Source organism: Morone saxatilis, unplaced genomic scaffold (genome assembly GCF_004916995.1).
Source record: "Morone saxatilis isolate NCDOM2014 unplaced genomic scaffold, NCSU_SB_2.0 Contig5, whole genome shotgun sequence".
NCBI lineage: Eukaryota > Metazoa > Chordata > Actinopteri > Moronidae > Morone > Morone saxatilis.
The window spans coordinates 22,073,722-22,088,195 of NW_023340095.1; the positions used below are offsets into that span (position 1 = coordinate 22,073,722).

At 39.1% G+C, this 14,474-nt stretch overlaps 1 protein-coding gene across 1 annotated transcript; it reads right to left on the reverse strand.

Moving 5' to 3' along the window:
* Positions 1-97: 97 nt before the first annotated feature.
* Positions 98-13,100, reverse strand: hao2 (hydroxyacid oxidase 2 (long chain)). The gene is given in 12 exon segments (XM_035675954.1): positions 98-675; positions 820-889; positions 1,415-1,573; positions 3,261-3,304; positions 3,307-3,381; positions 3,384-3,437; positions 3,440-3,482; positions 4,078-4,361; positions 4,976-5,127; positions 6,908-7,060; positions 10,961-11,019; positions 13,017-13,100. Coding segments are annotated over 11 exon segments (1,107 nt in total). The 5' UTR covers positions 10,978-11,019; positions 13,017-13,100; the 3' UTR covers positions 98-619.
* Between the last annotated feature and the right edge of the window lie 1,374 nt (positions 13,101-14,474).

Here is a 14,474-nt window from a genome sequence, read left to right on the forward strand (position 1 = left end):
AAATTGGTCTTTTGAACTTTTTAAGATGGAAGTTTATAGTTCACTGCTGCTGGTGGGAATCTGACATGTCACTGAAACAATGTACAACCACTGATCAGGTTAGTTTTTCTGTCCTCTTCACTGGAATAATCAGACACAGAGCAGAGTGCATTTTTAATTAACACTGTGGTAATAACAGACTCAGAGCAACAGATCTTCATCACCTCAGCTGGCGTTTATTTAACCACAAGCACTGGCAGCATCTCAAACTGCAGTGTATTGTCATTGTCAGTTGCATTTGTTATAATAAAATTAAATGAAATCCCCTCCAATCCAACAGCAAAAACACTTTCATTACTCATTTGCTAAATCTGCCACCGACCTTCAGCTTTCCCGAGACAGGGTGTCTCTCACACTCTTGCATGAATACATGTTGGATATCAGACATTAAGTCATTTCCAAATTATGGAAGCTGTTTGCATGTTCCATGTTTCCTGACATGATAAAGTCGTGAGTTCTGAGGTGAACGTCTTTCAGTTTGTCATGGTGGAGTCTCAGGCTCTTGTTCAACACTGTTGGTTGGTTCAGTCCTGTTCAGTGGGTACCATTGTTGTCCTCAGTGCTGCCCTCTGCTGGTCTATTAGAGTTTAGAGAACTGAATGAGGTTCCTGTTGATTTCTGCCACGTTCCTGCAACCTGGATCAGATAAATATATAAATTGTTGTTTCAGTAGAGACAGAATATTGCTGTTCTTCTACTTTTGGCAGAAAATATATTAAAAATATTAAAATTAAAAGTTTTCACTTTTCAGTTTCAGTGACTGAACCTCACATCTCTCACCTGATAAAGCCATGGACAGACGGAACTCATCATTTAGGATTTGCAGGACTTCCCTCACTCCTTCTTCACCCTGAAAGATCACACATGACACATAATTACAATAAAAGACAAAATATAATCCTATCTATAAAATCAGTACACATCAGCCTTAGCTTTTAAGACACTATTGTTTCTCCTACTGAAAAAGCTTCATTTATTTACTTTTTTACTGCTTGACAGATAGAGACTGATTTATTCCTTTAAGCTATGATTTTAAATCCCACAGTGACTTCATGGATTTTATTAAGTTCAGACAGCATAACAGCTCTACAAGTTGATAACTGTTTAAATAAAGAATAGTTACCATGTAAACCTTACACCAAGGCCCTAGCTCCAACAGTGTCAATACCCTCCAATAATAAACTTTAACTGTCAAGGACAGTGGCTTAGTATGTGGAGTCTGCACATGTGGATTATAAGCTAAGTAATAATATTTAAATAAAAAAACACCCTAAATGTGGTTATAATCAATCTCAAAACACACAAACACAAGCATAAGCATAAGCACAAGCACACACGGACACAATCACACAGTGACCAGCGTTGTGGTTTGTACCTTATATGCAAGGCCCCACACTGCTGGACGGCCAATGAAAACACACTTGGCTCCCAAGGCCAGCGACTTCAGTACATCACTTCCTGTCCTGATTCCTCCGTCCAGATAGACCTCGATCCTGCCCTGCACTGTGTCCACGATCTCCGACAGCGCGTCAATCTGTTAGCAACAGAGGTGAAAATATAACAAGGCCAATGTACTGTATAGTAACGGTGCACATGCTGGTAAGTGTAGATGTGTTTCTGACTAGGTGTTTCTCCCTTCTGGCGGTGATACAGGTCCCCAGGGTAAAAAGCAACAGGTTTGAAGTTTTGCTTTGCTTTGGTAACTCGCACTGAACCTAGGCTTGACTGCACTGCTAAGCAGCACTTCATGAGGGCTACCATTCCAATTGTTGGATTACTTTTAACAAACAGACAGTTCCCATTGAAGAAACTATACATGACCTGGTTTGACCCCGTATGTTACGACAGACAATTCAACATTTCACTCTTTTGAAAGAGAATTACCAAAGCAATGTTAAACTGCTGTGTTTTTCAAAGATTGATGTTTTTGAGGAACACTGTGGCTACCTCAAAACCAGAGCAAACTCATAGTGTCTACAGCTCAGCTCACAGCTCACTCATCACAGTCAGACACAATAGCACTATGGTTACTACTGGTAACAGTAAAGAAAGTTAGATATTTTGGTAAACATGCTTCATTCTTGCCGTGTGAGAAGATCAATACAACTCTCATGTCTGTATGCTAAATATGAAGCTGAAGCCATGAGCCGGTTAGTTTAACTTCACATCAACTGAAAACCAGCCTGGCTCTGTCCAAAGTTAACAAAACCAGCACCTCTCACTAATCACTCAAACTCACTAATTTAAACATTACATCAAAACTGACTTGTTACGGTTTTACAGGGGGTTATGGCAAACTATTTCATGCACAGCAGTGACTTCCTGGAGTTTCCCCTGGTTGCCTAGCAACCTCAATGGGCCAAGACTTCAGGAAAAGCATAAAAGCGCAACCTGTTGTTTGTTTTTACACTTGAAGATGAAGATATAAGATGTTAAAGACGTGTTCATTAGTGAGATTCAGAGGCGCTGGTACGGTCATTAGAATCATTCTTCTCATCTAACTCTTGGCAAGAGCCTTTTTGATTTTACAACAATGAATCCTGCTACATACTTAGTACTAGTAAGGGAGAGCTCTTACTAGTACTTACTAGAACTTTAATAAGCATACTGCTATTAACACTACTCAAGCCACACCACTAAAGGAGCGAAGCCTGCGAGCTAGTTCAGGCAGTCAACTCGAGCTGCGCTGATTACACACTACACTGCTTAAAATCCAATAATACACCTACCAACGCTTCAATCTGGCGGATCCCCCCCACTATTTAAACTTCGCACAAAATTCCCAGCTCTCCCCTCTGCTCTGTCAAATGCCCTGTAACTCCCCCCACACGCAACGGCACAGCCTGAAAAAACAAACCACCAAAACAGAAAACAAAGAAAAGAAAACAATGTGTCCTTCTGCTACTGCTCTGTAAGCATACTGCTGCCTGCTGCTCTGTACACCGCCCACCCACCAAACCCCACATCCACTTTAGCCTCCGGACTGGGGTTAAGATATTTGCCTCACTCCCAAATATCTCATATGTAAACATATCCTGCGGGGAAAGTGTGACGGTCGAGCCTAGCCAAACATCTAAATATGCTATACTCTCGCGTAATCATTTACAAAACGTGAGTGCGCATGACTGAACTGCTTGGCCTGCTCATTTCTGACTTCTAGCATACACTTGCACCCACGTCCCTCACTACAGTGACATTAGAAACAACATGGTCAGTAGTACCGATGCTCGGGGCCTCCCGTCCAGCTGTCTCCCCCCATGGTCTTGACAAATATTCCTGCGAACATGCCTCCACGGCCAAACTCCGCATCCTCCTTGGTCAGGATCCCCTTGATGATACATACAGGCGAGTGATGGACTGCAGCCAGTACCGTCCTTGCCCAGCTGATGGAGGGTCCAAGTGTTGGCTTGATCCGTACCTCCTCGTGGGACTGCTGTCTCCTGCTTCGATTCATTTTATTTGTATACCGCGCCAAATTCAATAAACGAAAGTATATCTCCCAGACACTTTCAATAGAGCAGTCTAGACTGTACTCTCTTGTAGTTGCGGTTACAAAACTGTTTGTAAGTGTCCACTTGACACTCCACACGTTCTCTGGAATTACTACTGTTGCTTTTAGTTTTACTGATAACTGCTTTAAACTGACTTTAACAGCCTACTGGAAAATACTTATGTGGTTAAGCAATTCTAGCAACTTAAATTAGTCACTGAGATGAGCAACTATTGTATCTGAAGTGAACAATCAGAACTGTAAATATCATGGCCAGGGAAATCTGTAAAAATTATGAGCAGCATCTGACATGTACGACGTGATTAACCAGTACGATCAAGTAATGAAATCATTAGACAGTGAAGTAGCTGAATCAATCTTATGTATCTCGTATTTTTTCTTTGATCCGTCTTGTCTTTGTTTTGTCCTCACTGTTCTTATCTAAGTTTATCTTGTTCAGTCTTATCTTTGTCTTATCTCATTTGATGTCTTCTATTTCTTAAAATTTTGAATAATGTTGAAAAAAACTAAACAAAAAAAACAGTTACCTGGAAGACTCCATCAAAGTTCTTGACCTTGAGGTGTGGTGGCAGCTTGAACTGGTTGCGGATGTCGTTGCGGCGCTTTCCGGTGTAGGGGACGTCGACGGTGAGGACCAGGGCCTTGTAGCCGAGCCCCTCTACACGGTGTACAATCTGTTCTGAAAGCTTCCGATCCCGGTACACATACAGCTGGAACCAGCGGTAACCGTTTGGTGCTGCTGCCACAATCTCCTCCACTGAGCAGGTGGAGTAAGTGCTGGTGATGTAGCATGTGTTGAGTGCCTCTGTGGCTGTAAGGCGGAGGTTGAGAAATGATCAATGCGCTTACTGAAGATTGAAGTCTTCTAAGAAGTTCAGTGTCACAGTAAGCTGTCTCAGACTTTCAGAAATGTAGGAACTGTCTTGGAATTGTCTTCTTGTCACATGACTACCAGTGCCTTTACTTAACAACTGTATAATTTATTTATCATTGAAACATAATTGGCTTTACGTTTATTAGTTGAGGATTAAATTAGCTTCAAAATGATTGTCTGTGCAGATTAAAACACCAATGGAGTACCTTCCGTTCTTTTTTGCACTCCTATGCTCCCATCTAGTGTTGGCAATGTACACTAACACTGTTACTGGATAAAAACCTTCTGTCTCCAAAACACAAACTTGTCAGGAACTCTGAACAACATCTGTGTGTATTATGAAAAGTCTCTTTCGGAAAGAGTTTCATAAGACAGGCAAAAAGCTTTCTCAGCCAATGCAGGAGCTTACAGTATAACCCTTCAAATTAAGTTTAAAACAAAGCCTTTGGATTAACAGAAAGACATTCTGATTTAAGTTTTTTACCTATACTTTACTGCAACTAGGAACAACACTCACTACTCCACATAATGTACACACAGACAGTCCTCACCCCGAGCTGTGGCCACCTCTCCTTCATGCCAGGCCAGACAGTGAAAGGCTGTAGGTGCAATACCAACTGGAAAGCTGATTTCTGTCCCCTGCACTGTGGTCCGTGTGTCACTCACTGACACATCCCGCAGGATACGAGGCCTCAGACGGATCCTAAGTGGGAGGCACAGATGACCATGTTAGGACCAGCTAAAGAAGTAGAGGACATACACTGATCAGCCACAGCCCCATACCAACAAACTGTGATGCACTGTATATTCTGACACCTGCATTAACTGTTTCAGCGGTTTGAGCTACAGTAGCTCGTCTGTTGGATCGGACCACACAGGCCAGCCTTCACTCCCCACGTGCATCAATGAGCCTTGGCCGCCCATGACCCTGTCTCCGGTTGATCGCTTTTCCTTCCTTAAAGCACTTTTGATAGGTACTGACCACTGCAGACCGGGAACACCCCACAAGAGCTGCAGGTTTGGAGATGCTCTGACCCAGTTGTCTAGCCATCACAATGTGGCCCTTGTCAAAGTCGCCAAAATCTTCACGCTGCCCATTTTTCCTGCTTCTAACACATCAACTTTAACGACAAAATGTTCACTTGCTGCCTCATATATCCCACCCACTGATAGGTGCCATGATAACCAGATAATCAGTGATATTCACTTCACCTACCAGTGCTCATAATGTTATGGCTGATCGGTGTAGGATTGGGTAATATACATCTGTAATGATTTATGTACAATGAACAGACACTGATGTTTTGTCTGCTTGTCACTGTTTTTGCCTAATTCAGTGGATTAAATACCTGAGAAAGCGAGGTACATTCTTCAAACATCATACAAAACCAAAGCAGTCAGGCTCATTGATCTGAAACTTTGCCCGTACTGGCGTGATACACCATATATTACAGATATTAAAGTAATAGCTGCAATGCCATGAATAGTATGAAAACAGTTAAAAAGGGCACATCTAGTTTATCACATTATTTAGTCAGCATAGCAAATTTGATTGCATTTGAAATACCACCACCAAAAAAATGTATCTAGCATTTTACTGTAAAATATATATGCACGTGTTCTTTTCTGCTTCATGTTCCCCACTTGACATTACCATGGAACCGAACCAAAGCATTAAACAATCTTACTATCCAGTATTGTCGAATAAAGTCATTCTTTTAAGAGGAATCCTTCTTGAGTTGATACCATGCTGTTTCTTTTTTTGGACTGGTCATATTTCCTTGAATGAGAAGAGACAGAAGACTGTGGAATTCTGTTTTCCCAAAGCTATGACTAGAGACCATCTGTCCAAGACACAGCCCAATCTCTATTCCTGCTGGGGAACATTTCTAAACTGACCCCAAGAGCACCAGCAAACAAATGCCTAGTAACAGGCTTGTTGTAGCAAAAACATATATGTACAGAACCATTACAGTGAGGAAAAGCAGCCTATAAGTCTTTATGGAGACATTAGGAAAGCTAAGAGGAATGTTCTGGTGATATAAAAAAAGATCATGACCTGGATCTTTGTCCCGTTGGTAATGCAACTTTCAGAACAGTTCCTTATTCCCTGCAGGGGGTTGGAGGAACATTGCAGCATCAGTACTGGGTAAAATGCAACTGCCTGTTAATGGTTATAAGGCATCGCAACCACACATACTGTACAGTATATTCAGAAATCAGGTACAGCAGTCAAAGGTCCACAAAAGATTTAATTCATGGCTTCTTAACAGGCTGCGTCCACATGTGAACTTCAGTTCTATATTGCTACACATGTTGTACAACAACAGCACGTGTGTAGTCGTAAATGTAATGAAACATACTGTTTAATCTCTGTGCTGTCTGCAGATAAAGGCTGTCATGTTAAACACTATTGAGGCGCTTATATTGTGTATCTGTGATGACCTTGAATGTCTGGGTGAACTTTATTTTCCCCACTGTACCTTTTGTAAGCCAGTAGATTGTCGTCCCTGGTGCAGCATTCGTCCGCTCCAGCTGCATAGTAATCCCAGGTGGCCTTTGAGAGATGCTCCTTAGCATACTCCTCAAAGTCTGTCAGGCATACCATAGCCATCTCTGCACAGCGACCTCCCTCTCTGCGGGGGACAGCGGCCATCAGTTTTCAATTTGACACTTGTGGATTTCAGCATGTACAATACAACAGCAGAATAGGAATGAGGTAGATCTCACCGAATAATCGAAACATATTCAGGTCATTTTACCACATGTGCACACTGTATGAATAATAATTGACTGAAAATAAAGAACTTCAGCATTCAGAATCTCTCTTAATGCTAAACACTGCTGACTTGGTTAAACATAATTAGTTATTTATTTCCAGTCTTTACCACAACCAGCCATTTCTCATATTTTCACCCATCCAATGTCATCTGGAATCTGGATTTGTTGCTTTGCATGTGAGACAAATAACTGCAGGCACCAACAGCAAACAGACACTTAAAGCTCAAAATGAAAAAATACTCTACATTGCAAGAGCTTACAGCTTCGAGACTTACCACAAATGATTGATCTTTCAAAAACAAAAGCCCTCACTCTCACATGACACAGCCTCCGTGAAGGACTGGAGTTGCAACATCACTGCTCAAGCTGAAACGGCCCACCTATCAGCGAATGAAGTGCAACTACGCAGTCAACCGCCAAGCTCACACACTTTGACATCTGAGCAAGTAAAAGGACTGTTTTACTTTTGCTGTTTGGTTTAAAACAGAGATGAATCCTTGTGTCCACACTGCTGCTTTTGTGTCAGAGTCAAACTTTAACAGAGCCACTATAAAAGCCACTGACAGTGTACATGACCTGTGGGCGACCCTTGCTCTTATTGTGTTTACACAAGCTGGAAATGTGCTGATGGTGACTCCAACTATAGTGAGGACAAGAGGCGTCTGACACAGTGCTCTGTGGTCCAGATGGTACATAACAGTAGTACATATGGGCATACATGTTCACATGCTGTATGCACAGGCCTACATGCTAACACACACAGTACATATTTACCTCGCAACTCCTCTTTCACTAATCTCACATTAGTAAATCATCTGTTTTTATAAGCTGATAGAGAACAATGAGTTCAATTGGAATAAAGTCCGAATGAATGCATAAATAAAAAGGTAATCATTAACCACACTCATGCACACATGCAGATGGTGAAACTGCTGCTCATGCAAAACAGCTGGAGAACATTAGGTCAGGACTACCTAGATGTGGAAGAAGTATCCTTATTGAAGTAAACAGTGAAATGTAGAGATACTCCATTACAAATAATCTTATAAGTAGAAACTACATGTGTCAAATAAACGTTTGGAGACAAAAGTACAAGTTAAGTAGAAGTATACATAACACTGAAAAAAAGTCATTAAAAGTTAATATTTTCAGGCCTAGAAAAATTTAAAATAAAAATATAACAATTAGGGCTGCAACTAAATTTAACTGTCATCAATGATTCATTTATCAATCATTTTCTTGATTAATTGATTAGCTGTTGGTCCAGAAAAGGTTTGAAAGTGGTGAAAAATCAGTGTTTCCCAAAGCCAAGTCTTGCTTTGTCCACAACCCCAAAATATTCAGTTTACTGTCATAGAGGACGGAAAATATGGACATTTGAGATCAGAGAATTTGGACATTCTCTCAAAATGTTCATTTTCTGTCTCAAAATGATTAATTTAACAGTTGACAACTGATCTTTAATCAACCTTTAATTGTTGCAGCTCTAAAACAAAGCAAGTTTCCCTCAGCTTTTAAGTGAAAAAAAATATAGAAGTTGAATTACATAAACATGGAAAACATTCAAATGAATATATCATTTTACCGGCGTTTATCAGGGGTCGGATGGGTGGGTTTTATCAGACCTATGAACCACAGACTGTGGGACAAATATGAATATGTAGCCTATTATGAGTTAAGATAAAAGTTGTGTACGACCATGGTTACAAGCGAAGGCTGGCGTTTATTTGACGTGAAACTAGCTTGTTAAACTCGGCGTTTATTAAACCAGTGTTTGAGACATTGAGGTTAACTTACAGGTTCAGTTGATTTACGCCATATCGTCGACGTCGCAGGTGGGCAACGCGACGTGTAAAACGTGAAAGACGACGTTTAGTTAGCCAGAAGTTGTCATAATTAGCTTAGCATCATAACAACGAGGGATTAAAGCTGTCTGAGTTTTGGTACAGGTGGTGCCTTCAGGGCCAGGGTGTTTCAGGTCATGGCACATTTTAACACCCCAGTAAGTTACTTTTAAGCTCACTTACATTTTGGTCTGACTTTTATGTTATGTACTGTTTTAGTCTACAAACATGATGTAGAAATGCAACATCATATAAGCAAACCATTTACAAAAGCATATAAAGCAACGTCCTTTTTTAATATCACTTTCCTAGCAAACATGGTCCAACGATTTCCCGACTTGTTAAATATATGTGTACTCAACTTTATGTTAAAAATACAACCTCACAAATTGAATTCAAAGGCAGCCTGCCTAATCCACACTGTAAGTGAATACTACACAGTCTGTAGCCTACTATTCATTTCATGGTACTCTGTTTTGACAGATCTAACAAGACCTCAAGGATTTCAGTGTGCCAGCGATTTTGGAAAGCCACTGCCAACTAGTGCTGAATAATGAAGAGTGAGTAAACCACCCTCAAATACCTTATGTTCCTGATCACATCCTTATCACAGTACAAAATTAGTTTAAATTTTTTCCTGGGAGAAACTTCTTGGATAAACCTAACTATTCCTCAAATAAGATCATAGTAAGACTGCAAATAATTGGTTGAACATTAATCAACAACAATTTTGTGAATGAATTAATCGTTTGATTGATATACCTGTTAATATTGCTAAATATTTTATAGTTTTTTTTACTTCAAAAATGTAATCTGATACAATTACTAATTACCTTTAAAAAAAACATAGTCAGTAACCTAATCTAGATATCACAATAATAAAGTCTCAATACCAAATATGCAAATAAAGAAAATAAATATCTATAAGATAATGTGTGAGCTATTCTATAAAACAACAGAACAATGTAACCTTAGAAAAGGAAATGGAGGCCAGGATTTTTAGCATCAAATTGTGTCCTCTGCTCGGTCTATTTTTAAAGGAAAACTTACTTTCGTGAAGCAAACTCAGGCAGTAATCGATCAAACGTTTTCACAGCTGGAAGGCAGAACTTAAACTGCAGGGTACTGGGATGTTGTTCCCTTTTCTGCCCTTTTCTGCCTTAAAGACGAAACAATGGTGAAATTTCCACCCAGAGCATTGTTTTGACTAGAGGCCATGATAATAAATTATTAACTGTAAGATTAGCTATAGTTTCACTTGAGACCAGAGTGGTGGTATTGTGTGCACTGTGCATGTAGATGGTAGTGTATCATTATTTATGTATAAATGTATTTTAAAATTTGAATCCTGCAAATAATCCCAGTTTTTACTCTTTTTCTGTATTCTGACTATGTAACTTCGTTATATGTAAGCAGTTACCCCCGAAGCCTGTTGTAAATTGAATATTTTTGGGTTTTAGACCAAACAATCTTAAAAAATCTATAATTTGAAGTGTGAATAAAGTGTTGTGTTATAATATCATTCAGTTCAATTCACAAAAAACTAATACAAATACAAATAATGATTAAAACAGTGTGGTGCCTCAAGCATGTTAACCACTTAACTTTGAATAATTTTAATCTAACAAATTAATAATCAAAAAAGAATTGATAAGAAAATGTAAATTAAGTGCTAAATGAAAAAACTGTACTACTCATTTCATGAAAACTACATCATTTTAAAATAGATTAAAACTCAATATAATTATTAGTAAGAAGGTATATAGAAAATAAAGAATGGTATGGAACAACTGACAATATATCTTTTAGTAATTAATGATTGAACACACAGACGGTCCAGTGTGTGAACAGGCAGCAAAGAGATGATGGTTTTATGTTGCGTTTTGCCTCTGTTCAGTTTAGTTTACTCACCGATTACAAATGTTCATTCTCTCTCAGCGGAACTTCTTCTCTTCTGACAGATTCATAACCTGTGAACAGTCCACAGCAACATAATGCACATGGGTTACCATTACTGCTGCTGACAATACTGATACTACTACTGTAACCACTGCCACTCTCACTGCCATTCACAGTAAACTGATACTACAACTCTACAACTACCACAAATCCTATGCCACAAATAGTGATACCAATACTACTACAATTCCAATACTGCTATGTAGATACTAATACATGATACTACAACGTAATACTTATTTGTGTTATGCTACTACTTACATTAATACTGACATTTATACTGAACTACTGCTTTTACTTTTCTTTCTACAATGAAGATTACTACTACTATCAGTACTACTTTCAGCTTGTGAATATTAAAATCACCAATTCTGTTCTCATCATCATTATTTTTAGATTTATTTATGGATTTATACAACCGGAACAATATAAATAATATAAAAAATAACAACAAAGTACTGCCTCAGGCTTTCCATAATGCAGGCTTGAGGACTAAAGAGGACGGAGCTGTCAGTGTGTCCATACTGTGGAACGACCTGAGAGAATGTAATACTTGCAAACTCAGTATCATCTTTTAGGTCGTTCTTTAAAGCTCACTTTTAATCTGGCAAACATACGCATGAGTCTGAGGTTGTGTGTGTATCAGTGTATTTTATACAGTAGGCATGTAGTATGTGGGGATGTACGTGTACATATGTGCATTTGCTATTTTATTTTAGCCTTTGTTCTTCCTATTTGGTCTAAAGTTTTTACTATTTTTTTTACATTTATTTTACCACGCCTGCCCTCTGTAAAACACTTTGTAATTGCTGATATTGCTTTCTACGACTTACTGAAACTAGTAGTATTACAGTTACAACAGCTACTGCTACCTACAATAACACAGTGGAGAAAGACAGACATGGTCATAGTGTACTTTATTAATGATCCCTGTATTTAAATGAAACCTGGACATTTGTGTTTGTCTCCTTACAGTGAACAAAGTGTCCTTTTATTAGACATAGTAAATAGTGCATACAAATATCCTCAAGCTGTAAACCCTTTCTAGTATAAACACTACAGTATAAGCTTTCAACTGTGAACACTTGAGGGCAGTACAATACTGAATGAAAGTGCATTCTTAAAGCTCCATTCAGCATCTGTAAAGCAGGTAAACACAAGTGGACTTTCAGTGTGAGTACTGCACACTACACACTCAGTGTCTCTATAGAAAAACTATAAATGACCTCTGATGTCACACTTACTGTTGTAAACACAATGTCCCACTACACACCATACATACCTGTTTCCTGATTTGTGTGGGCTTTGTAAGGTTCAACTATGTGTTTGAGGCAATATTTAAAAGTTTTACTTTACATGTGAGCTCAAGTTATAATAGTTATAATTATAGAAAAGGAACTTAATCTATCTAGAATAATATATTCTGCTCAATAACATCTGCACTGTCTTATAGATAATTTAGTGGAAAGGCTTTTTGTTTTCTGTCACTTTTAATTCATAAAATACAGTAATTTTTATAAATGTTTATATATACCACCAGGCAGTAATGCTTTTTCTTACCAGAATATAATTGTTATCTACTGTAGGTGTATTTTTTTCCACTGTGGCTGGATGTGTGTGATGAATGTGAGCCTCTGTCATGTGTAGGCTGTGAGAGATGTTGCTCATTTAGACCCACTGAATGGCTGCTGAGAGCACATTGTCTAGGTGAATTTCTAGAATACTTGGTGTATGTTATTTAGTGTTCAGTGCTAAACAAGGTGAATATTTAACCAGCTTCTGTTATAGATTATTTGTGTTTGTCCTGCTTAGGTTAGGAGTGTTGCTCATCACCAGCAGATAAACACATCCTGACATCTTGTTGTTAATTTATCTGGTGGAAAAACTCTTGGTGTCTATTGGGTAGCCGGTAAACAATTGAAAAAGTATCTCTCGCTCTTATCCCATAAAGTTCAGACAGTGTAAATGAATACAGTTACTGATGAAATGGATAAAATCAGTGTCTTACCTTAATCTGAGCTATTGGGGTGGTCTACAGTACGTGTTGGTTCCACTCTCATTTGACAGGGTCGTGTCAGAGGGCAGTCCAGCCCCCCCAGTCCGACCTCCCACCCCACCCCTCTCCCCCCCTCACAGTGCGATGCTCCGCCCACAGTGGCTTAACACTAGCTAAGCCTTCCGTCAGCACTCTGGGCCTCGGCCCGGCCTCTCTGTGTGCCAAAAAACACCAAAAGCTCACCCAGATCAATTGTTTGTAGGAGCAACAAACACCTTCCATTCTCCTTCTGTCCTTTGTTTCTTCTTTCCTTCCTAACTTTCATCCTTCCTCTCTTTTATCTTCTTTCCTTCTCTCATTTGTTCCATCTCCCTTCATTTCCTCCCTTGCTTCATTTTTCCTTCCTTTTTGTCTTTATTCACAACATCGCAACATGATTTAGATTTTCTTTCTTTCCGGCCTTTACTCTTTCCTATTTAAATTCTTTCCTCCTTCCTGTTACTCTGTCCTTACCTCTTTTAATCTCTCCCTTTTCCCCTTTCTCGTTTTCTTCTCTTCCTGCAAACTTTTCGGCCTTTCCTCCCTGTGTTCTTAATATTTTTGAATGTCTTTGCGTGTGTGTTGTCGGTGACTTTGTCTAAGAGAGTCAATCAGTGTCTGACTGTGTTTTAGCGTGTGCATATCTTTGTGAAATTATTGTACCAAAGCTAAATGAATGACCTATCCTAGTTCATAGTTAATCTGCATTGCACAAGCAAATATAAAACAGCTAAACACTAATTTACAGTGGCCCGAAGAACTCAACACACTGCAACTTAAGAAAACCCTCTCAAATAGACAAAGCACAAGTGAATTAACAAAACATCCTCACCAATTTGACAACACAAAAATCACAACCAAATACAGGAAATACAAAAAAACACCACCAAATACAGACACACTGCAATTAGCACAGATGACAGTGTAAAAAGTGAGGTACAGCCGTGTATATAACTTCTGTAACTCTAACAGTCCTTTGTTTCCTTTGTCATCAGTGCTACGCGCAGCATTTCTCTAACAGGTTGTGTTTCCTCATTTTGTAGCATGTTTGAGTATTTGCAGGTATTGTCTTTGTCCTTAGAGCTTTTTACAGTGTAAATGCCCGACACTTGTATTTCATTTACATTTTAGTCATGTCACTCACAGATCACTGTATTAAAGAGTCTTAAAGTAACAGACGTGTTCTAACTCTGCTCACATGTTAGAGACAAAGGATGGAAAACAAACAAACAAGAACTTTGTGAGGTGCCAGGGCTCTTTATGGAAATGTCAAACTTGTCAAATGAAGTGTGGACTCTGACAGGTGTTTTGAGGGTCTTTTCATATAAAACACAGATGTCCCAACCTTTGATATGATGAGCTTGTTATGTTAGGGTCCCCACCCGTAAGTGATGGATTGATGGCAGGATGTGAAAGAAAATGGTATGAATG